At 32.0% G+C, this 26,180-nt stretch overlaps 1 protein-coding gene and 1 long non-coding RNA gene across 2 annotated transcripts; both read right to left on the bottom strand.

The window, feature by feature from the left end:
* Positions 1–935: 935 nt before the first annotated feature.
* On the bottom strand, positions 936–18,766 carry LOC134706068 (salivary glue protein Sgs-3-like). The gene is made up of 7 exons (XM_063564777.1): positions 18,663–18,766; positions 17,915–18,065; positions 14,219–14,300; positions 10,578–10,604; positions 5,324–5,641; positions 2,222–2,381; positions 936–1,160 (listed from the first exon to the last, which is right to left on the bottom strand). Exons 1-7 carry the CDS (start codon positions 18,764–18,766, stop codon positions 977–979), a joined length of 1,026 nt encoding a protein of 341 aa, XP_063420847.1. The 3' UTR covers positions 936–976.
* Positions 18,767–20,720: 1,954 nt separating this feature from the next.
* LOC134705484 (uncharacterized) lies at positions 20,721–25,893 on the bottom strand. The gene is made up of 3 exons (XR_010105581.1): positions 25,801–25,893; positions 21,626–21,667; positions 20,721–20,761 (listed from the first exon to the last, which is right to left on the bottom strand). It is a non-coding gene; the product is annotated as an uncharacterized LOC134705484 (long non-coding RNA).
* Positions 25,894–26,180: the final 287 nt, after the last annotated feature.

Genomic DNA, 26,180 nt, shown 5'->3' with positions numbered 1-26,180 from the left:
ATATGCCAGTAACACTGACGCTCATTGAATCCAAAACGACACTACAGACACGAATAAAGCGAACAAGCTGGGACATATAAACACGGTCCAAATGGAATATCACCGTCCAACAATGGAAACTTAACTTTACTTGCAAAATCATTTCTTTAGTCTTAAATTTTTGTGTGAAGAGTATCTGTTATACTTCTCAAATATCCAGATCTAGGAAAGGAACGTCATTGCTGTTAATATTTGATTCATTTAAAGTAAATTTCTTTTGGATAAATTTCAGCAGTATATTTACAGTTTTTAAACTAGATAGCTTTTTGTTTGTTTGCTAAGATTGTGTGGAAGTGTAGTATAAAAAGATAACACGTCAAAACTGTAAACCGAATCAATAGGAAATGAAAAGCATGTAATTTAACTAAACAATTAAAGAGTTTTTACGCTACAAAAATGGTTAATGTTCATATGTTTTATTACAACATTAGTGATTAGTCTTAATACATGTTGATTTATAGTAGTGTGTTGAGATGATGTAGATTGCAAATCATACTAATGTTATATGATGAGGGTTGTTTCTTGGGGAACAGTTCATATTGGAAATCAAATGTTATTAATATCTAAGATTAATAAAGAAAGAAAGCTGTATTGTTCATTTTCAAATGGCATTTGATGCAATGACTCATTTATAGAAAAGAAGGGACCTAGGATATTCATCTGTAACGCATACTCAATAGATGCATGACTTAAACAATAGAAACCAAAGCCAAGCGTTGTTATTGTCGACATATTTACAATGAGGCTTTCCATACATTATCTAAGCACAATTGATAAAACCAAGGCAGTTCAATCAAGCATATGTAGTAGGTAAATATATATTTGTTATATACTTGAACGTAGAAATAAACATAATAAATAATTATTAGAGGCAGTTTAAAAAAATGAAAAGGACATCGTTTTAAACTTTTTATAGCCGTTTTGACAACACGAATACTTAATTGGTCTTAGTATACCACGTGGTTGTATTCGGAACTAACATAGAATTGCATTTATCCTCGGTACAACAGAAATGACAAGAAAAGGCATACGGATTTTTCACTACTCCATATCGTTTACAATAATCGAGATCTGCCGACTCTGTAATCCATTTCTTTTCACATGTAGCTAAATCCACGCATCTGGAAAAAAAAAGAAATATACCTTTGACTCGAGAAATAAATCAATTCGCATTGAGAATGTAACAGAATAAATAGAAATATGTTCATTTATAACAAACGAAAAAAGCATTTTACACCTTTAAACGTTTGTATATGATTCAAACTTGAATAGCTAAATATTTGCTGACTATATGGAGAGTTGTCTCATTGGCACTTACACCACATCTTCCTATATCTATATATTCCAGAAATCTTAACCAAGTCAGGAATATTACAGTTGTTATTCATTCGTTTGATATGTTTGGTTTTCCGTTTTGAATTATCCTTGGAGTTTGGTATTTGTGTTATTTCTTTTTTTACAATTTTTTTTAAAGACTGGTTACGAGGTCCTCTGTTTTTGCACTGATTGTTTGCTGTTTGATTTTAGTATGTATTGAAGACGATAATATCAAAATGCTGTACCTTTTCATCAACAATGTATTCCTTGAGTTTTGAGGATTACTGAATTGCTGTTTCAACAGTCAGTCGATATTCAAAGAGGTAATAATTGAGCATACCTGGTGCCACACGTGGAGCAAGATCTGCTTACCCTTCCAAAGCACCCAAGATCATCCACGGACTTTGTATGCATTTTTCTATATTGTGTTTTGTGGATTATTGTTTGTCTGTTTGTGATTTTCTTTTGTAGACATGGCGTTGTCAGTTTATTTTGTTTATCTCCTAGTTGGATTTTTCTTTCTGGTATCTTTCGCCACTCGTGTGTCTTTTGTGCTTTGTGTCGACATTATAAATTGAGCCATTTGACTTTTTTGTTATTAGGATAACATAGATCAAATTTAGCAATAGGTAACATGTTAAACAACGATAAATTCTGTAAATGTTTTTCATATATCAGTAGCCTAAAATCTTATGGTTTTCGTTGGGCGATGTTTGTCATATATTCTATTTCAGTTGTTGATTGATTTGGTTTAGATTTTGTCATTGCATGTCATGTTATATCGCAGACTGTACGGTAAAATTAAGATGAATAATAGTTCCGGTTCCAAGTCAAAATGATCATCAATAAAAGCATGAATACAAACCTTTTGAAAACATCAACATTGCCTTGGTCGTCTTGGACGATATCTGTCATGCAGTAATTTTCTCCAGTATTACAGGTATGTGATAAATCTCTTCCAATTTGTCTACTGCTGCATGGAACTGGTAACGACGTATCTCCACATATATGACAAGTCCTTGGACCTTAATGTATAACATACATAAGATATTTAGATATTGTATTGAAAAATCTATTTTATTGACAAATGTACCAGATCTAATTCAACTAAACCAATGTATTCCAAAGGTAATTCTTTGGAACTACATTAAAGGACAACACGTTTTTGAAATTTTGAAAAAGCAGGATTACTTTGTCTTTTGGACAGATGACATGACTCCAATGTTTCATGTTATTTGCTTTTTATAGTACTTGAATTCATACAAATTTTAAGATTCTAGCATGGAAACTTAAGGAGTCCTTGACGATATATGCACCATGCTGACACTTTTGTGCTATATCACTCAAATGAGAGATCAATTGGTTGATAGGTGTTACAGCTTAATATCACATGAATATCATGACGATACTTATTATTGCGATATGCGATATGAATATCAAACATGCTTGTTCTAAACCGAAACAATCAGCCAGATTTTTAATGTGGTTGTTAACAAGTGTTTGATTGGATTCAAGTTTGCTTCATCTTTAGTTGAATTTGCTTTTATTTGTTTCTCCTTTTTTTTTTCGTTTTCTTTTCGACATATGGATTGAATTTACCTAAGGTACCTTTTCATGCGTTAAAGTATTGAAAAAGAAGGTCTTATTATGCTGTATGGATTTTTGTCTTAATAAAGGACGTATGGTGACCTATAGTTGTCAATTTCTAGGTAATGTGGTTTTGTCGAGAGTATTCTAATTAGCAATCATATAAAATCTTCTCATTGTTATAATATTAAGCAAGTGTAAGCTTACGAAGGATATTCTAAAGTATCAGTTATTATTTACATTCACAGAAAACCATTGACATCATATTGAATTGACTATTATTTGTATATGCTAGTATACAAGAAGACGTGTTATGATCGTAAATGAAACACATTTTTACAAAAGTCCTACAGACATTAACAACGTTAGGTCACTGTTAATAGGTATCAAAGGTACCATAATTGTAATTTAGTACGCTAGACACGCGTTTTGTCTACATAAGACTCATCAGTGACGCTCATATCACTTTTTTTTTTAAAGCCAAACAATTACAAAGTTGAAGAGCAAAGAGAATCCAAAATTTCAAACAGTTGTGCCAAATATATAAGTCTGCTAAAACTGCTACAGTCCATACCGTATACTCAGCTGTACAAGGTCTCGACTTAACAAATACAAAACATTTATAACGAGAAAGATAACGACCTAATAAAATTGAGAATGGAAATGGGGAATGTGTCAAAGAGACAACAACCCGACCAAAGAAAAAACAACAGCAGAAGGTCACCAACAGGTCTTCAATGTAGCGAGAAATTCCTTCACCTAGATGCGTCCTTCAGCTGGCCCCTAAACAAATATATACTAGTTCAGTGATAATGAACGCCATACTAATTTCCAAATAGTACACAAGAAACTAAAATTAAAATAATACAAAACTTACAAAGGCCAGAGGCTCCTAACGTGGGACAGGCGCAAAAATGGGGCAAGGTTAAACATGTTTGCGAGATCTCAATCCTCCCCTATACCTCTAGCCAATGTAGAAGTAAACGCATAACAATACGCACTTTAAAATTATAATGTATGTATAAAAGGAAAGCAGCGAGAATCAAATATGCTACACAGCAAACAAACGACAACCAAAAAAATACAGATTCCTGATTTTGGTTAGGCATAAACCTAATGTTACAGGGTTGAGCTAGTTTGATTGCGGCAACAATTCCCTAACCCGGGACAGTGGTGTTACAGATCAACAAAGGAACAAACTATAAAGATTATATGAAAAAGGCTTAACACATTAGATTGATACAAAAAGAAGTGTTTCTTCTACAATTGTCGTCCGTTTGAACCTCGATTCACGGAAGTGAAAATACAGCGACATCTGTGTGGTCTTTTGCCATGTTGAAATAACTCCGTTTGACTAAACTGTTCCCTGTTAACTGTTTTTTCTTTAATTTGTAAAAGACCGGCAAAACTACTTTTTTCGAATATCTCTTACCTTTTCTTATAGCTACATTGCATTCGGAACCCATCTATAAAACTGGTAAACAAAAACAGGGAACAGTTTATTCATACGGAGTTATTTCAACATAGCAAAAGACCACACAGATGTCGCTGTATTTTCACTTCCGTGAATCGAGGTTCAAACGGACGACAATTGTAGAACAAACTCAGAAAACAAGACACAAAACCTCCGCAGATCACCATGTGACCTATTTCAACGTGGAGAAAAATGTCTCAGGAATCTAGGGATGTAATTTATATGAAAAGTAAGTGAGTTTTTATATGATTTTTTTATCGATTTCCTGACCTGATCCTCCAAAGTGAAAGTAGGTCATTCATCGAAGGTAATTACCTTCTTCTTTTTTCACTTGGGGCTCGTATGGATAGTAAAAAAATTATTGTAATCGACTAGCAATGGATTGTTGAGACTTGATATATGTTTATACATTGTAGAAAATTGTAAATGAAAAAAAAAAAACGCCAAAATTTTATTTTAGTGAGGTCCAAAAAAAAAGGGGGGTCCATTCCCCAAATACCTGTGGTTGTGGCTGTGAAAAATAATATAGTCATTTTATTATTGGAACAGACTTGAGTCACAGTATCTAGTATTCAAATAATGTAACTCAGTGAAGTTAGCTGTTTATGCCAATATGAAAACACATCCGATCTTAAGCTTGGTACCATCTGGAATCCATCAATCAAACCTCAAGGTTTTGATTGATACCTTGATTTTAAATCATCTTAATGGATTGATAATATTTGAATTAAGACAACACTATCTAAAAGGCGTTCATATCTCGTAAATCTATAAGGTAAAGCCAAATCAAGGTAACATACAAATTTTATATACATCGATTATTTATGAACTATTAAAATTCTCAATACCTATTGATATGGCAAATACTTTCAACCAATATTATCAATATTGTTTGAGAAAATTTACCTGTCGCTGTGGTAGTTGCGGTAGGAGTTGTCGTTGTAGGAGTTGTTGCGGTGGGAACTGCTGTGGTAGGAGTTGTCGTAGGAGCTGTAGTTGTAGTAACAGTTGTTGTGGTGGGAGTTGTTGTGGTGGGAATTGTTGTGGTAGGAGTTGTGGTAGGAGTTGTGGTTGTAGTAGCAGTTGTAGTAGTAGGAGATTTTGTTGTAGTTGTAGTGGAAGGAGTTGTGGTAGGAGTTTTCGTGGTAGGAGTGGTGGCAGCAGTGGTAGGAGTTGTGCTTTGAGTTATACTTTGAGTTGTTGTAGAAGTTGTTGTGGTTGTTTCTATATGTTGAAAAAACCCACACAAAATAGATGAATAACGGTAACAGTAGTATACCACTGTTCGAAAGTCATAAATCGATGGAGAAAAGTCAAACCAGGATAACAAACTTAAACTGAGGGAATTAAATATATGAGGAAAACAACGAGACAACAGAAACACTAATGTGCAACAACAAACCAAACGACAATTCAACACACACGGTTAATATAATTAATCTTGTAGTAATGTTACAGTAGTTAAATTACCGACTTTCAAATTTGTGGTATTGGTGTCGTCTATTTATTTTTCTGAGCAGGTGAGTTCATAACGATTTTTTTTGTAGATTCGTGTTGGTCAGTCTTTAGGCCAAAACAATTTTGTTAAAAACAAAAGGGACAAGTGAGCGATTTGAAAATTTTAATAAAAACAAGTTATAATTTGCTAATTTGTTTTAGGTGAAGCTTGAAAAGTAAAGGCGAGCGATTATAATTTGTACTTTGTAAATATGAAATAATATGTTTTGACAATATTGATCAAAGCAAAAGATAAAAACACAAAAATACTGAACTCCGAGGAAAATTAAAAAAGGACAGTCCCAAATCAAATGGCAAAATCGAAAGTTCAAACACATCAAACGAATGGATAACAACTGTCATATTCCTTACAGATGGTTTGAAACTTGATTAACAACTTGTAATTTGACATTTCTTTTAACAACTGCTGAAGTTTTCCCTCTGTATACCAAGTAACAACTGAATAAACGTTTCAACTGCTTTAAATTCCCTCCATTGAATTGACATAGATGTCTTTCTTCCTTCACTGCATGACGTACAACTTGCAGCTTGCCGGCTGTCTTGCAAAAAGAAGGAACGACTTATTCTTACAGAACACCTGTGTTCACCTCAAGCGTTTTGGAGTTCGAGCTGTTTGTTGATGTGTGTTTATTTTAGTTTTTTGTGTTAAATGTTGGTTGTCCCTGTCTTTTTAGTGTATTTTGTCTTTTTGACACTTTGTATATATGTTATGAGTGCCAATGAGACAATTCTGCTTCCAAATCGTAATCAGGTTGGGAAGAACTTCTAAATGTAATAAATATCCCTTTGATGAGGATATAATTTATGTCAAGTCAAATAAAGTATTTTTTTGTAAAAAAAGCCTTTTTAGTACAAAACTGAAAAGGATACATATTTATATTATTTGACGAACCTTTTCCCAAAGAACTATCAAGTATCTGGTATCATATGGTCATGGTCAACACATGTCCAAGAAATTTGGAAAATTCCTCTCAAGACTTTAATATATCTTCTTTATTATTAAAGATAAGTAGTAAAATTGAGAATGGAAATGGGGAATGTGTCAAAGAGACAACAGCAGAAGGTCACCAACAGGTCTTCAATGTAGCGAGAAATTCCCGCACCCGGAGGCGTCCTTCAGCTGGCCCCTAAACAAATATATATACTAGTTCAGTGATAATGAACGACATACTAATTTCCAAATTGTACACAAGAAACTAAAATTAAAATAATACAAGACTAACAAAGGCCAGAGGCTCCTGACTTGGGACAGGCGCAAAAATGCGGCGGGGTTAAACATATTTGTGAGATCTCAACCCTCCCCCTATACCTCTAACCAATGTAGAAAAGTAAACGCATAACAATACGCACATTAAAATTCAGTTCAAGAGAAGTCCGAGTCTGATGTCAGAAGATGTAACCAAAGAAAATAAACAAAATGACAATAATACATAAATAACAACAGACTACTAGCAATTAACTGACATGCCAGCTCCAGACTTCAATTAAACTGACTGAAAGATTATGATTTCATCATAGGTACATCAGGCACAATCCTTCGCGTTAGGGGTTTAGTATCATACCATCATAACATATATGAGAAGAACATAACCCGTGTCATGCCAACAACTGTTTTTAGAATAAATGTGTTTAGTTCCGACGCAAAGACCTTATCAGTGACTCAATATTAAGGCCAAAATATGCAATCTTTAATGACTTGACAACAGTATCGTAATTATATCCCTTCTTAATAAGTCTATTCAAAGGTTTTTTAAGTTTCTGAGGTGAATACTGACACCTTTGTGCTTTATAAAGAATATTTCCATAAAAAATTGGATGTGAAATACCTGAACGTATAAGAAGTCTGCATGTTGAGCTATATTTACGAATGATGTCTTTATACCGATGATAAAATTTAGTAAATGTTTTGACTAGTTTGTGATATATAAAACCCTGGTGTAATAATTTTTCAGTAATACATAAATTTCTCTCGTTAAAATCTAAAACATTGTTACATACACGAGCGAATCGTACAAGTTGAGATATATAAACACCGTAAGATGGTGACAAGGGAACGTCACCATCTAAAAACGGATAATTAACGATAGGAAATGAAAAATCATCCCTTTTATCATAAATATTAGTATTCAGCTTTCCGTTAGTGATATAGATATCAAGATCGAGGAAAGGGCAGTGGTCATTGTTAGTATTAGCTTTATTTAAAGTAAGTTCAGCAGGATAAATTTCATTAATATACATACTGAAGTCGTCATTATTGAGAGCCAAAATATCATCCAAATATCTAAAAGTATTATTAAATTTGTTTATCAGATGTTGTTTTGATGGGTCTTTGCTTATTTTTGTCATAAATTGTAACTCATAACAATACAAAAAGAGGTCCGCAATAAGTGGTGCACAGTTAGTCCCCATTGGAATTCCGATAATCTGACGATATACGGAATCCCCAAAAATTCAAGGGCATATATAGTATCAAAGCATGTCCAATTAACATAGTTTTTTTGTTTATTGCTACTTAAAAATGACCTGAAAGAGTTTGAACATATATATTCACATTCTGATTTTTTGAATGCCCATTTAATTAGGTGTGTGAATTTTTTCTTAATGAGAATGTGAGGCAATGTGGTATACAGGGTAGAAAAATCAAAGCTTTGAATAGATTCAAAATCACCAATATAAGCATGCAATTTATCAAGTACTTCCAACGAGTTCTTGACACTCCAAAAGTAATTTATTCCACTATTTTCGAAGGCCTCATTTGAACAATTTATTATAAGGTTTTTAATTGTACCAAGTGTGCTGGTAAGAAGAATAGACAATTAAGTAGCTGAACAATGGCTTGAAGACGAAATAAATCTATATTTGTGGGGTTTTGTGTAGCTTCGGAAGCCAATACATTGTTGGGACTTTCATTGTATTTGGCTCTGCTTGTAAAGCGGTGGCTAAAAGTTTATGTTTGTTACAGATTTCGTTTTCTGAAAATGGAGTCAGTTGGAATGTTGGTGAATTGGTGATTTACTTTTTCAGAACCTCAATGTAAAATTTACGTAAAACAATAATAATATTATTAGCAGCTTTATCGGCCGGGACAAAAACAAATTCCTTGGCTAATTCTTTTAGTTTATGTTTGATACGAGAAATAGGTTTATTTTGGTTATTGTTAATAGTAAAATGTTCTTTAAAATGTTGAATACGTATATCAACTATCTTCATTACTGAATTAAAAAAAGAGTCCAAAGATTTTTTGTCAGCTTTTCCCCGCTTTATCCATTTTATACAGTAAGTATGGAGTGAGTCGTGGATGATATTACGACACTCATTCCAATTAATAATTGACGGGGGACGATATTTAGGTCCTTTACTGAGGAATGATTTTAACTCTCGGTCTTGAACGATGTTAAGATCTCCTGTTATAACATGGGGAATGGGTCCATAAATATATTCGGAATTACTGCAATTACATGAAGTAGGTGTATTTTCACTGATATTAACATCTTTACACAATTGACTATAATTAAACACAAATTTCCGGGTAGATTTCTTCTAAATATAACAAATAAGAGGTAGCTCAGTATTGTCAAAATATCCAGGAATTTGTTACCTTTAGACCTTTTTTAGATTTTTTCCCCCTTTGAAGTTAACACATCTAAGTTTTTTTTTCTTTCTGTTCTTCCACAGTAAAATAACCCCTTGTCTGAAGGACAGTCCCTCATTAGGGATTATTCATTTTGAGGGTGGTTCACAAACATGGTAATGAGTTTGACCTTGAACACTTGGCTTTGACTCAAAATAAACAGCAACTGTAAAGGACCCCATAATAACTAATGTAAAACAATTCAAACAGGAAAACCAACGATCTTTTCTATATAAAAACGGGGAAATACCTATGAACCACACCAAAAAATAAAAATTACTTAATGCCAGGCTCCATGTCTCAGGACAGGTGAATACAAATGGATAGTTTTGTTCAGCCAGCAAACAATATTGCAGTTGAAGACAACACGTTTCCTTGTGAGTATTAAGTCTAACAACGAAAATCAGCATGAGCTGGGGACAATAAACCGATGTTAATATTGGAAAAAAATTATGAACGGGCGGGTCCATCAAACAAGGAATTAAATTGCTTTGGCCTTAGTTTTTTATGTAAAGATTTGTAAAGATTTGTAATTCATGTTTGTTCTTTCGTCGTTTTAGCTATGGCATGGTCTGTTTTAATTTGACTTGATTATACAAATGATTTTCGAAATTCCCCTTTGTATCTGCTCTCTTTTCCAGTTACACGTAACACCTCCGTAGTTGCCTTCCCTGCTGCGCGTGAACAACATTTAGAAGCATAGTTTAAAATGGCAAAGTTTTGATATGTTACAAAAAATCCGAATACTGACTGGGCAATACACTTATTCTTAAATGTGTAATGACAATGTCTTGGTATATTGCAATTATGTAGCTACTGGCGATTTCGGGTCTTGCCTTGCCTTCGGACCAACGCAGTTTTTGTAGTGTTGTTTCTATTTTGTTTACCCTTTTGCTCATGTTTTACATGATCTATGATTTATCTAGAGAGTGTATACTATATGTGTTTGACAGAATAATATATAAGCGTTAACAGAAGCTTAAGTATAATGAAACAGTTATTGATATTTACCTAGGTGATGAAGGGAAAATTCATTCACTGAAATAAAGTAATACTTCAAAATGGCAAAATGTTACTTTGAAAGAAAGTTTATACTACATTAAAATTATGTGAAACGAACTAAAACAATAAAAATACAGCTTTACATAAATTAATCTGGGGATATGAAATTGATGATGAACATTATTATGAAATGTACTGTTGACTTACAGATATTGTGTTTACTATACACAAAATACACTCTTTTTTTAGAATATAAGACGAAAAATAACTGTACTATGTTTTGAAGTTAAAAAAACTCATCATAGAGCCAGGATAGAATTTTGTATTTACGTCGACGCGCATTTAGTCTACAAAAGACTCATCAGTGATGCTCAAATTCAAAAAAAAATTAGAAACGCCAAAAAGTTACAATTTTGAAGAGCATTGAGGACCAAAATTCTTAAAGTTTTGACAAATACAGTTTAGAAATTGATTATTATTACAACAAAATTATATACTTATATTGAAGGAAGGGGAATACTAGAAACGATATATTCTAATATCTGGCAACATTTTTGTTTTATCATTGACAATATTGTTATAATATATGTATTTCACAGTGTTCTATGTTTAAGATGATTATTTCATTTTTCAATTTCAATGAGTTTTGACTTTATTAATCAGATATATTTACATACTTTATAGATTTAGATCATACGGGAAAATACAAACCATGTTTACTGTATGATACCAAAAATGTTACGTATACATACCTTCTGTGGATAATACACTTATGTTTGGCATAAAATCTTAGTGAGAATAAATCAATTCACAAAAACAAAATATGAAAAAAAAACGTTAAACCGGATGATAGAGATATATAATAAATCACAATTCAAATCCCGAAAAGTGTGCTATAACCCGTTTTCTTTTAACTCTCAAAATCTCTCAGCTAGTTAAAACAATGATATATCAAGGAATACTGATTTAGATATAACGTTCATATTTACGGGTGATTTATACGGTGCAGGAAATGCTTACCCTTCCAGAGCACCTGATTTCAATCCCGGTGTTTAGTGGAGTTCGTTTTGTGTCTGATTTATTATTTGTAACTGTTAATTTAAATGTCTTTTGGTTTTGATTGTTATTGTCTTAGATTTATAAAAGAAAAATAAAGTATTAATGATAAATATTGTATGAATGATAAATATTGTATTAATGATAAATACTGTATTAATAATAAATAATCTATTACGAATCATTCGTAAGGACCCTAAACAAAAAGGTATTCAAGTTCAGTAACAATTGACGTCATCATAAACTTCATATAACGCAAAAATGAACTTAAATTGAAACAACATACAAAACTAACAAAGTCCAGAGGCTCCTGTATTTGAAGTGTCGCAGGTTAAACATATTTATTGATATCTGAACCCCGTTTAGGCCATGTTCACATTGACATAAACTCGGTGTTGTGTTAGTGTTACTCACACATAAACTAAACATCATTACGTTCTCATTGATAAAACTCAATGTTTACATGTAGTGTAAATCATGGTTTGTCGACATGCAGTCGATAGTTGATGTAGGCCTTGTGTAGGTTAAGTGTACACAAAACTAGGCATTCAGAACTTTAATTTTCCCATGTATATTTCAAAAGGAAGCGATTTTTATATAAAATTGATACTTATAACACTTATTAATAAAGTTCTTTGCAGAAACATTGTTCTTAACTTGATATATTTATTTGTTATAATTTTTTTTTAACGTAGCCTTATTAACCCCTAATCAAGACAAACGAGACTCATCCATCATCATTCCCGAACACATAATTCATTTTAAAAGGTCAACGAATCGACTGGACGTACACACTGACAGAAATACTTGCCACTGGTCTTTACTCAACCAACGATTCACTCATAAATGCATAACTGAAAAAGGGTGAGGCTAATTGTTTTTTGTGCAGTATCTCAAGTCCGTTAAAATAACGGGCGAAAGTTTATATATATATTTTTTCTATGGCACAAATTCAATATTTATACTGGCAAACTTTGGATTCAGAACATTTGTTCATTCTAATCATCTGTATGACCCGATTTTTTTAAAAATCAAATTGTGGTCAAATCACCCCCTTTTTTTAAAGTCAAATGGCTGTTCCCTAACTGCTAGAAAAGTTGTTTGAAAATTTAAATTCTGTTCTACGAAATGAACATTTAAATTACATATAGTTTACAAGTGTGAACAAAACTTATGTACAGGTAGCTATTGTCCATTTGACTCCTATATATTTGCAGAAAAAAATTCTTAAAAACTCATTTTTATAAATTAATAATTTTTTCCTTGATGTATGTTTATATATGATATATACGAGCTCTGACTTTTAATTTCATAATTTTTGGTCAATAATTAAAAAAGTTTCCCATTAGGTCTCTATGTTAATTTTATTTTTTGAAGTGTTGATTACCTGATGGAGTAAGTATAAGTAGTGTAACGGCCTTCAAACCAAAACAAAAACAACATACATGTGCTTTTAATGTTTGTTTAGTCATATTATGTGACTTTGTATATTCAAATATTAAGATGACCTCTACTGACCATCAACAACACTTATATTTCATGTCATGTGATTGTCATAATTGTTCTATATATGAAAGACATTTTCTGTTTAAAAAAATATTAGATATAGTTACAATAGTATAAACTAGTAAAATAGTACTTTATAGGAAAGGATATGAAAATGAATATTGTTTTATAATATGTTAACAATCATGTGTTATGTTAGTGGACATGAGTTATGATAGAATTTACCAACTATAAAAACTTTTTTTTTATTTTCCAAAATTGTTTGCCTCCAAGATGTGCATTTTGCACATTAATGAATAACTGAATGTTTATTAACTTTAGACTATTCATTTAATAAACTTTTCAGAGCCTCTTTGCATTGTTATACAACTCACCATGCTAAAAGCATGCAAAGCTTGTGTATAGTAAGTTAACTTAAAATCAATAATCAAAACTATAAAGTGATGATAATTTTCATTGGTGTCCTTTAATATTCAAATCGGTATAGTCACATGGTACAAATAAACAAACATTAAAAGCACATGTATGTTGTTTTTGTTTTGGTTTGAAGGCCGTTACACAGGTAATCAACACTTCAAAAAATAAAATTAACATAGAGACCTAATGGGAAACTTTTTAATTATTGACCAAAAATCATGAAATTAATAGTCAGAGTTCGTATATATCATATATTAACATACATCAAGGAAAAAATTATTAATTTATAAAAATGAATTTTTAAGAATTTTTTTCTGCAAATATATAGAAGTCAAATGGACAATAAACAAGGTGTATAGATGTGAACAAATTTAATGTGAAACTAGTGTGCATTACATTAAATCAAATGTAAACATGTTTACTGTACACAGCGTTTGGTTTGAACACGGCCTTAGGTTAATCAAACACACAGTAATACGCATAGTTAATTAAGTTTGAAAGAAGTCCGAGTTCGATTTGAGAATAGGTAATAAAAGAAACTAAGCAAAATGACGATTACAATAATTAAAATTATGAATATATAAAGCCTTAGTTTTGTGCTTATTTCAATTCATCATGTAGGTGACTGATTAGGAAGATCTTGTAAACTATTTATAAGAAGTGATACTCACATATATTTATTGAACAATTAGTATTATCACATGTACAACCTGCGCCATCAACATCTTTATACGTTTGACAGGATTGTGTTGCCTAAGGAAAAATGTTTCATGTATATTTAGAAAGAATTAATCTCTATCTAAATCCAGTTGTTTTGAAAAAGTAGTGAACGTATGTCTGACATAGAAAATAGAAACTTTGTCGATTACCACACACTGTCAAATATATTGGTAATGTACATTTATGTATGTTTTTAAGCCTATGACTATCTCATCATTGTACATAACATCACTCTGGTTAGATTAATATACACAAGAGGGTTGCAATTCATTAATTAGAAGTTTATCTTAGTCATGATTCGTTCTTACTTTGAATTTTACAAATAATTCAAGTTTGTTTCTTTGAACAAATGTTAATGTCGATTACAGAAAACAACAAATTTTAAGTAAATCATAGTAAATAACGGCAACAGTAGTGTACCGCTGTTCAAACCTCATAAATCCATGGACAAAAAACAAAATCGGGGTATCAAACTTAAACCGAGGGAAACGCATTAAGTATAAGAGGAGAACAACGACATAACACCGAAACGTAACACACACAGAAACGGACCAAGCATCAGACAAAACACCACGAGAATAATAAATATAACATGAAAACCAAATACATGAATTTGGGATAGGCAAGTACCGTGCCACGTCTTATCTCAATATTTCAAAAATAAGAGAAAACACAAACTACTCAACGTTAAAATGCAACACACACATAAACGAACAATAATATAACAATGGCCATCTTCCTGACTTGGTACAGGACACTTTTAAAGGGGAATAAAAGTGGTGGGTTGAACCTATTTTTGTGGCATGCCAAACCTCGCATTTTAATGGCAAAATTAAATATAACATTGAGATGACAACATAATATTACAGGACTACAATACAAATAAATAGGAGAACATATTAGACAAGGAAAAACATGATAAATAGATAACAAAAAGCATCAGGTTTAAAATTCAATACGCCAAAAACGCGACGTGTCCACACAAAAATCAACAGAGACGCCCAGATATAAAAGATCGAAAGTGAAAAAAAGTAAAAAGTAGTACAGCACTGAAGATCAAAAGTTGAAAAGGTTTCGCAAAATACGGCATTGTTATTATGCCCGGGATAAAAACATTCTTATTATATAGAACAATTCATGCTATTGCAAACAGTAAATTTTATCAAATGTATATGAAAGAGTTAACATAAAGAAACTGAGGTATTAACTAATTACAGAAAACTGAACCCGAATACATAACGCCAAGATATAAAAGATCGAAAGTGAAAAAGGTACATAGTTGTACAGCACTGAAGATCAAAAGTTGAAAAGGTTTTGCCAAATACGGCATTGTTTTTATGCCCGGGATAAGAACATCCTAATTATATAGAACAATCCATGCTATTGCAAACAGTAAATTTTAACAAATGAATATGAAAGAGATATACATGACATCTTCCTATATCTATATAATGAAACTGAAGTATTAACTAATTACAGAAAATTGAACCCGAATACATAATGCTATTAAAATTTAACACAGAATAGACACAACCGAATCAGTCCAGGCGTCAACGTAATTAAACAAATGTGACGTCACATACGATGGCGAAACGGCACAAACGTTATGTCACATTTGAATTTATAATTTATGAAATTTAGAAACAGCATGACGTCACATATGAAAAACTATCAAAGTGAGATAGAATAAGGATTGATTTAAGATTAATTAGAACTTAATACTGATAATTCATTTAAACAAAATGCATATAGCAATACTTATTAATAGCAATTAACTGCAATATACATATATATATATATATATATGTCCAGTATTATGAATCCAACTTCAAACGTAAATAATCGTTTAAAATTTAGTATAATTAATAAAGGCGGTGATTATTTTTTCTATCCGTAACACCTGCATATAATAAAAAGACGACAACACATTTGACAAAATCTGATGAGATTTACAAATATAACATTAAACATGTAAACTAAATACATGAGTTTGGGATAAACAAGTACAGTAACACGTCTTATAGTAATGCGAATTCACATTCAACAAAACAGTCACAATCGGGAATAAGTCACGTTTGGTAATTAAAAGATTAGACGACATAATGGCAAACCACAATCTACCATGTGGAAAAAATGTCCTTAGCTAGTTTGGTAAAAGAGACATCATATGGATCCACCAATTCGTGATGGTGTCCATAAAATTTACGGAGTGTCAATTTTAATCTGTCCTCCTCATAACTTTGTTGAAGCAGTTTCTGTGTAAGGAGCACACTCCTGTATATGAAGTCCGTATAGTGTGAACAAGCACGTGAATAACGTATCAATTGTGATATGTAAACACCATACGAAGGGGCAGAGGGTTTGTTACTGCTGAGAAATGGGAAATTGATAATTGAGAAGTTGAAATCGTCCCGTTTATCATAGATTTTCGTGTGAGGTCGTCCATCTACGTCAATATTGAGGAAAAGATCAAGGTATGAAGCAGTCCTTCTAGTATCAGTAGTATCCTTAATTTCAAGCTCACTGGGATATATTAGATGTAATAAGTATTGGCTAAAGTATGGGTTGTTCAATGATAAAACATCATCAATATATCGGAAAGTAAAATTAAAGAATTTCGCAAGGTGCTTTTTCTTTCTGTCTTTTAGAAGGTTCTGAATAAATTCTGCTTCATACGAATACAAAAACAAATCAGCCAGCAGGGGTGCACAATAAGTACCCATTGGAATACCGACTGTCTGTTGAAATATAAATCCTCCAAACTCAACAAATATATTGTCGATCAAAAAGTCCAGCATTTTAATAATATCATCTTCAGTATATTTTCTGGAAGATTCAGTGTGATTCTTCACAAAATATGAATTATTGTATCCCAAAACAAGAAATTTGTATCTACGATTCCCATTTTTATAGAAAAAGCTCTGTTTCATGAGATGGTGAAGTCGATCTTTCAACTGAGCATGGGGAATAGTAGTATATAGCGTAGAATTTTTTTTATGTTGCTGCAAAATTGCAAAGATTGTGATCGAAGGTTAAGCAGTAGATCTTTCGAATTTTTGAGAATCCACATCTGGTTAACACCACTGGTAGAATATATCTCCTCACAATATTTTTGAAGCCCATCTTTAACTGTAGAAAGAATAGTTAGTAGTCAATACTTGAGAAAGATGTTTAGTCGAACATTTTGAAGACCCAGCTATGTATCGTTCTTTATATGGAGTTTTGTGTAATTCAGGTATCCAGTATAAGTTTTCTTCGTTTTCTTTGATGTTGATACCAAAAGAAAGAAGGACAGATTTATGATTTTGTAAAATTTCATCCTTGGTAAATGATGTTAAAAAATATGTAGGATTACCAGTGGTTTTATCAATTCCAAGCTCTGTAGTGAGACATTGCAAATATTTTTTTTTACATATGAAGACAATATTAATGGAGGCTTTATCTGCCGGAACAACGACATATTTGTCATGCAAAGAGGATAAAGCATCCACAACCTCCGGATTCTTGAAAGGGTTAGAAACTCTAGTACTCATATTACATCGTAGTTTTTGTATGCGCCTCTGAATGCATGATCAAATAGATTTGATCCATTCAGACAGAGTGTCCAGGTCGGGTTCGTCTGGTTCGCGCTTTATTCATTTTCTTGCATAGTCCTCAACTGCATCCATCAGTAACTTGAAATTCTTTTTCCAGTTGTTGGGCTGGGGGATTCTATACTTTGGTCCCTTGGTTAGCAACTCTCTTAGTTGTTCATTGGTAACAATACCAAGGTCACCAGTAATAATATGACCAGCTGGACTATAATTGTATTGAGAAAATGGACATGAGCAATCCAGAGGCTTGGATTTTGTATCTTTGAGGATAAAAGCCTCTAAAACTCTCTTGTGGTTGAAAATCTTTGATGCAATAGACTTGGTTTAGGTATAAGAAATAACAGGTGTAGCTTTATTTTTGAAGTAATCAGGTATAGTTTTTTGTACAGATTTTTGATGGAAAATATTGCCAATATTTACAGCATCTAAACCTTTATTGGCGAATTCTACCTTAAAAAAGTAACGTTTTTCCTCACTTTTGGATGTAGTCAATACGGGTTTGAATAGTTTATGGTTAGCAATGTTCATGATAATTGCAACTAATCTATACAAAACAGAACAAGAATCAGTAACGGAAGTATTTTTGGCATCTTGAAATAGTAAAGAAAGTTTTGACAATGGAATGGAGTATAATTTAGTTCTAATATGATGAATTCCTAAGGTTTTTTGAACAGACGTTAATAGACTATCAATTGTCATTGTGCGTACAGCAGGTGGTATATATTTTCTGTGACCGAACAGAAGTATTGAATAATTTTAATGTATTGACAGTACTATACCTGGGACTAGATAAAATACCTACTACATTAATTTTGTCATTGCATCCATAGGGAATGGCTGTTCCCAACTCTCTAATCCAAAAATCTTCTCTTTGTAAACGATATGATGTACTCTATATGGGGTCATTTGTTGGATGATATATTTTCTCTATTTTCCGGACTTTCATTGAAACAGAGAAATTTGTTGTTATTATGATCATTAACATTATACCGATGATCATTCATTCTAAAATTGAGTCTTTATCGAGTTTCCCCGACGTAGATCAATCCACAAAGAGTACATTCAATACCGTAAACAATATTGGAGGCAGTGCAATTCAAATCCTCATGGCTATTTGTATTGTAATTTTTGGTGGTTAAATTACTTTGAAAGTGGGTATCAGTTATAAGAATATCACAGGTTTTACAATTTTTACGGTTACATTTGGAAATAGAGCAATATTGATGGTCTTCATTTAAATCTAAAATATCTGAAAGTAGAACAGTACACGGCCGAATATATTCAAATTTGTCTGAATTTTTATAGTACAATGAGGATTCAGAAGACTGCACATGTGTCATTTTCATAACATCATTTAAGATGATCATGGGGACACCTTATAAAATCGGTGTTGTTGTGTCCTTGACAACAGCCGATTGACACCTTTTTATCCTGGGCGTCGTGTTATCCAGTATAATATTATTTGTTCTACTAGTTTGCATGCTGTTATGCTACCGGACTGATATAAGGTATTGGACACAGGTAATCGAAACATACTTACCTTAAAAACAATACATCTGCTTGTAGCCACTCCGTTATAATTCATAATCTGACAGTACGCCTAAAACGATAGCACAGTTAGTTAAATTATCTATAACATATATGCAATATGTGCATTTAAATAGTATTTTGGTAGTTGTTATATCAAAATATTAAAATTCATTAGCAAAGAGCAGTGATTTGATTTGAGGTTTGAAGGTTTTTAACGCCACTTGTAAGCACCACATGCAGGATATTTCGTTGCGGCCAGTTTCACAGGTGGAGGATACCGAAGTGCCCGGAGAAAACCACCGACCTTTGATAGAAAAAAAGCATCATTGAAGAACTTTAAAAACAAAATATGCATACTATGATATTTCGATTTCATTTTTTTTTCCGCTGTAGAAGCAAGATGGTTATTTCATCTGCTTGACATGACTTTCTCACAGATCATGGATAGGCTCTACCTATTCCATGCAGTATCTTAGTAGAACAATTTGAAGGGAGTAAAATGTGGATGTGCTTTTCTAGAATAATAACAATTGAGATATAAATTTACTTTTTCAATGTAAAAATAAACAGCTGCGTCCTGAGCGCATGATTCGCCCAAGTTTTATGCAATAATTATAAATAGTTTCTGAGCAAGTTTTAAGCAATAACCATATATTCGTTCTTGAGACATGACGGGACATGTGAAACCCCCAACCCTCTTTTTTTTACAACTAAACATCACTAAAATAAAATTTTGAATCAAAACCAAAAAGTATACAGATCTTTAGATTATTATAACAAAGACGTGTGTAAAAATTTAAGCAATAATCATAAATTATTTTTGAGATACGGCGCGACATGTATAAAAAACCAACACACCCCTGGTTTAGTTACAAAGTGCCGTAAGTTTTAATCTTTTTTTCACCATAAAGTATACAGATCATTTGACCATCATAAGAAACAACTATGTTAAGTTTCATGAAGTTTGGATTAGTCGTTCTCAAGTAAAGGTGCGACATGTTTACGCCGGACAGACAGACGGACGGACGGACGGACGGACGGACGGACGGACATCGGACATTTGTATACCATACACGTCCCGTCAAAATTTTGACAGGCGTATAAAACAACATATAAAATATTGACAGTTAGATACTTGAACATTTTAAAAACCGCTTAAACGCAGCCGTAAATAAAATCAATCCATTTCCGAAAACAAACGTATAATCAAATTCATTTTTTTCTACATTTTGGCAGTTTGTCATCAATTTTTATGGGAAAACATTGTTTATGACGCATGCAAAGCGGCCATATACAATGCCTTACAATTTGAATTATCCAAGATACTTACATCACTACGACATAACTCTTTGTTACACATATAGCCTGGTGCTAAAAATACAAATGATCATAGTATACAATTTTTACTTCTTAATTTTACATCAATGAATTTATGTGTAAGCATTTTGAATAATATAGATTGGGCAATATTCAAATGAATATATAATATTACTTAGATCATTTGTACGTCTGTTTCGTTCAGACCAGATCCCGTAAAAAGCTTAAACCAATTAGGCATTAGGCATATGTTTAAATTAAACATAAATAAACAAAATAATATTTTTTGAAGGTCTCCAAAGCCAGACGTGTGAACTCTAATACAATCATCTTGAAATAAAAGACAAAGGTTCAACTTTATCTAGCCTCACTCATGATCAGCTTATAATTGAGGAAAAGGCACAGTCAAACTGCTGAACAATTTACCAGCTTTATGATTTATTTACTTTTCTGTATTTTTAAGGTTCTATGAGAAGTGAATGGTAGAGGAGGGAGAAATGACCATTAACATTCCTAAAATAAACATATTTTGAATAATGATGACAATAAAATATTTAAAGTTTACAATTGTTTTTTCCTGGTTGAAATCACATACAAAAATACTTATGACTGTTAAGTGTTTACTTATATTATACAAAAGGATTCCATTGGATATATGTTGGTTTACACATCTTGGTCAATATGATGGAATTGTATGCGACTTTCATAGAAATGAAAGAATACGCTAGATGTATAACTAGGTTAAAGCCAACCTTTTCTACATACGAAAATATATATACCCTGTCAGGAATATGACAATGTGCTTTTATGAACTCCAAGATATTTAAATAAACTAAAATTTTGAATCGTACAAGACTAAAAATTAACTTTTATGATCGTTTTTTTGTATTTTCTGTTGTGTTTAAAGTTTCTACATACCTAATGTGGCAGCAGTCGTATGCTTCTGGTTGTAGTCTGTTACTGTAAAACAATCCTTTACAAATTACAAAAGTCGAATTCAACAATCAATAATTAGATTTATTTAATGTGCATATTTACTTTTTGTTATCTTGTGGTTACGTCAATGGCAATATTCATTAAATATTATATATACATTGCGGTTTTTACCAACGCAGTCATAGGTTTGAACGTAGTTTTCAATTTAGACTTGTTTATATTTTTTGTTTGGGCACGTATCATATTTTCCCTCCGGTTTATATGATCCGTTCATCCTATATATTGACTCTTAAAATTCAAGAGTTAATCTAAAAATGAGGGTACTTTCTCTAAAAATGAGGGTACTTTTTATATGGCCTTCCAAATACCGTTTCGATCCCTTACATCACTGAAGAGACATTTATTGTCGAAATCCGGATATGGTGTACTAAAGAAATATTGACACCAAATGTTTGCTGCACAACATCCTGTCCACAAGTTAACAATTTTTTTTCTTTCTCTGACGTTTTAAATTTATATGAGAATCCATTTTGTTACATCTTGTGATCAATTTTATTTGGCAATCGACAATGGCAGTCAGCAGGGTTAAAAAACATCAGTTGTTCGACCTGTTAGTCAAATGCGTTTTGTTTGAATATACTTTTTCACTCTTTTGGTCTTTTGGAAAATGTTGTTTGTGCTGTTTTTAGACACTTCTACAACGAAATTTGTTCGTATAAAAATTGCGGTTTTTATCCAACGCAGTCATAGGTTTGAACGTAGTTTTCAATTTAGACTCGTTCATGTATATACATATATATATAGAAGACTTATATCTATGGTGGGTTCCAGATATATGGCAGTTTTCAAATATATTGTTACTATGACGCAATGCCATCCCAAAGCTATGTCTGATTTTTAAAATTCCTTATCAATGGCAAATTCTGTAATTTCCCAATCTCTGGTAGATTTTTGTTGTTGTCAAATTTATTGCAGATTTTGCGAAAATGTAGAACAAAGCAGTACATATTAAATCCCTTACTTGTCGTATTCTTTCGGAGCACTTGAGATCACCGCAGTTTTTGGTGGGGTTCGTGTTGCTTAGTCTTTAATTTTCTATGTTGTTGCATTTGTACTATTGTTTGTGTGTTTGTCTTTTTCTTTTTCAGCCTTAACGTTGTCGGTTTATTTTAGATTTATGAGTTTAACTGTCACTCTGGTATATTTCGCCAAATCTTTCCATTTCACAAAACAACTAGAAAAAATGAAAGTCCTTTAAGTAACAAGAAAGGATTTTTTTTGATATTTTTATTTCAGCGTTAATCAATCTTTTTTTTATTTGTTGACGATTTTTAAAAGTCAAGGTGGAAATTGTTTACAAATTTTTGAATATTATGAAATACTAAGGCTGTTCGACTTCAGGCATAGATAACCGTAGCTGTATTTGGCAAAATGTTTGGAAATTGTGGTCCTCAATGCTCTTCAACTTCGTAATTTATTTGGCTTTTTTTTCTAACTTTTTTGTATTCGAACGTCAATGATGAGTCTTTTGAAGACGAAACGCGCATCTGGCGTATATTCTAAATTTAGTCCTGGTATCTATGATGAGTTTATTTATCATGTAATTTCATTTTCTCACTTATAATAGTTTGCCAGTCGTAGAGCTAAAATATTTACTATTACTATGACTCCATTCAAAAAAAAATCCACTACTTCAAATAGCTGTCTCTTTCTAGATTCTGACTTAAAATCATAGAGTTATTGTTCCACCTATGGATAAACTATCACATCATCCTTTTTACCATCGGCAAATTGTTCGAGAGGGAAAGCGGAAAGTGTTTTCCTGAGTATTTTAAACACCGAATTTCCGGAAAGTTTGGAGAGCCAACAGTTTTGCTGCAGTCGGCAACGATTTATATGGTGTTATTGATATTCAATTGTGACGTTATGTTTTACTATTTCCCCCCAGAAAATTACTTTAGTCCTAAATGTGCTATAGAATTTGAGAAAACACAAATCTACCATAGATTTGATTTGTTTGACGTTTGTAACGTCATATCTGCCATAGATTTGGAATCTTCCATATATTTGAAATGTTCCATATAGATTTGAAATCTTCTATAGATTTGAAATCTTCCATAGATTTGAAATCTTCCATAGATTTGAAATTTGAAATCTTCCATAGATTTGAAATCTTCCAAAGATTTGAAATCTTCCAAAGATTTGAAATCTTCGATAGATTTGAAATCCTCCATTGATTTGGAACTTGCCATAGAATGAGTCCTTCATATATGAACTGAATACTATGCACCTGTCTTGTGTCAATAATCTGGTGTTTAGTAGTTGTCGTTTGATGATGTTGTTCATACGTGTTTCTCGTCGCTTATTTTACAAAGATCTGACCCATGTCAGAAGTTTTACACATGTCATTTTTGGTTTTTTTTTATAGCTTGTTGTCCGGTGTGAACCAAAACTCTGTGTTGAAGATCGTACTTTAACCTATAATGGTTTACGCTTGCAAACTACGACTTGTATGCGAGAGTTGTCTCATTGGCATTCATACAACACCTTAATATATTTATTAAAAGGAATTGTTAAAAAAGTTTTTTTTTAGTATAAATTGTAATAAAAGATCTAATGTCAACTTATTTTCGAAAATTTTCGTATATCATTTTTGTTTTCTTACTTAAAACACGATATGTTTTTATTTTTATGAAAAGAAATGCACAAATATGTGTAGTTTTTCATGAGAATATCTAATAGCACACGTTAATACATCAGCTTGAGACCAAACAAAGTTGGAACAAATAAAAATCACAAAACGTCAATTTAAAGATGACATCAATAGCATGCACAGCCCTTTTTAACTAATAAAACTACAGTAGCATTTTCCAATAGAAAAGAAATATTAATGAACTATTCTCTTGTATATTTTCGAAGAATATATATTGGGATTATCATACAATTGCTATCAACGTTAAACCCTGAGAAAATCGAATATTGTAAAAAAGACATAGAATAGAAATATAACATAAGTAACATGATCCCTTTCAAATTTCTTATAACATGCATTCAATCCTTATGTATTGCTGGTGTTGCCAACAGGATACAATTTATAATAAAAATAAAGGCAATCGTAGTAAACCACTGTTCGAAAAGTCATAACTCAATTAAGAGAAAACAAATCCAGGTAACAAATTAAAACTGAGATAAACATCTCAACTAGAAGAGGAAGGCAGTGAAACAACAGCAACACTGAAGAGCAACAAAAAACCAAAACGACAATGCAACACACAGAGAAAAAAAACTAAAAGATAACAACTGCCATTTTCATGACTTGGTACAGGACATTTTAAGAAAAAATGGTGAGTTGAACCTGGTTTTGCGGCTGGTCTAACCTCTCGCTTTTATGGAATGTTGAAAATAATACTAAAGTAACGATATTACATAATAGGACGTCAAATAAATGCAAGAACATTCAGGACAGAGAAATACACAAATAAATCAGGTACTAGGCTTATAATTTAATACAGCAGAAGTGCGTTTCGTCTACAGTGACGCACAGTTAAAAGAAGTAAAAGAAAGACAAACAAGTACAAAGTTGAAGAGCATTGATGACCCAAAATTCTAAAGCATTGCGGATAAGATTATCTTTCCATGAGATAAGCTAATCCTTAGTATTTAGAATAATTTTTGCAAACCTTTACAAATAGTAAATTTGTAAAAATTATCATATAATTGATCTTCATTTAAATTAGTAGTTTTTGTTGGACTTGAGGAAACGGTGCAATTAAAAAATCGGTAAGAGTAAAATTGCCCACTTATATAAAACATCAAAAGTTGGAAAAAATGTATTTTTATTCAACGGAACAAGCAAATATAAATAGAAAAATCGGCAAGCATTTTTGAAAAGAAAATAAACGATTTTACTGATTAGCGAAATTTCTATATTCGATATGTTTCCTTTATATTTCAGCTCTTGAAGAAACATGTGCATTAATATGCTTTTCTGTTCATAATGGGCAATATTGAATGAATAAAAGACAAAAGACATTGAAAGGTCAGCGCACGTAGCTCAGTATTGATTGAAATGAAATATACAAAGGACGCTTACATACTAATATATAACATTATCCCACGTTAAACTAACTTTTATCCATTATACATATTATACGTACTTGCATTTGATACACATTTTGAGTCGGAACAGTAACACCCACCATGTACTGATAAATCATTGACAGGACTACACAATTGCCCAACCTGAATTAAATGTTTTAAATCTACGATTAAATGAGCAGAGACAATAAATAAATATCGGGGATCATATACATTTATCAAAAACGCATATTTGAAAGACAAACCAAAAGTTAGATAGAGGTAAATTGAATTAGAGGAATCTCTTGCAATTTCAACAGCAAACAATGTTTGTAAGGAAGTAAAGTCCAGAAATCTGTTCTAGGAGTCTAATTGTGCTGTTAAATGGGTTTTTATAAATCGATGGTCTTCTGCGACCATTCTGTTCTTGTACTATAATCCTTTGATTTACATTTGTGTA

This window comes from Mytilus trossulus, chromosome 2, assembly GCF_036588685.1.
Source record: "Mytilus trossulus isolate FHL-02 chromosome 2, PNRI_Mtr1.1.1.hap1, whole genome shotgun sequence".
Lineage (NCBI taxonomy): Eukaryota > Metazoa > Mollusca > Bivalvia > Mytilida > Mytilidae > Mytilus > Mytilus trossulus.
This window is presented reverse-complemented; position numbering and strand designations above follow the sequence as displayed.

Bases quoted from the DNA above. Each gene is read 5' to 3' on its own strand.
- LOC134706068 (XM_063564777.1), bottom strand. From the start codon at position 18,766: ATGACCCCATATAGAGTACATCATATCGTTTACAAAGAGAAGATTTTT. The intron at 10,605-14,218 runs GTGAGTATCACT...ACTTTATTTCAG, and splicing joins TAATTGTTCAATAAATATAT to TGAATGAATTTTCCCTTCAT. The intron at 1,161-2,221 runs GTTTGTATTCAT...TTTTTTTTCCAG, and splicing joins AATGTTGATGTTTTCAAAAG to ATGCGTGGATTTAGCTACAT.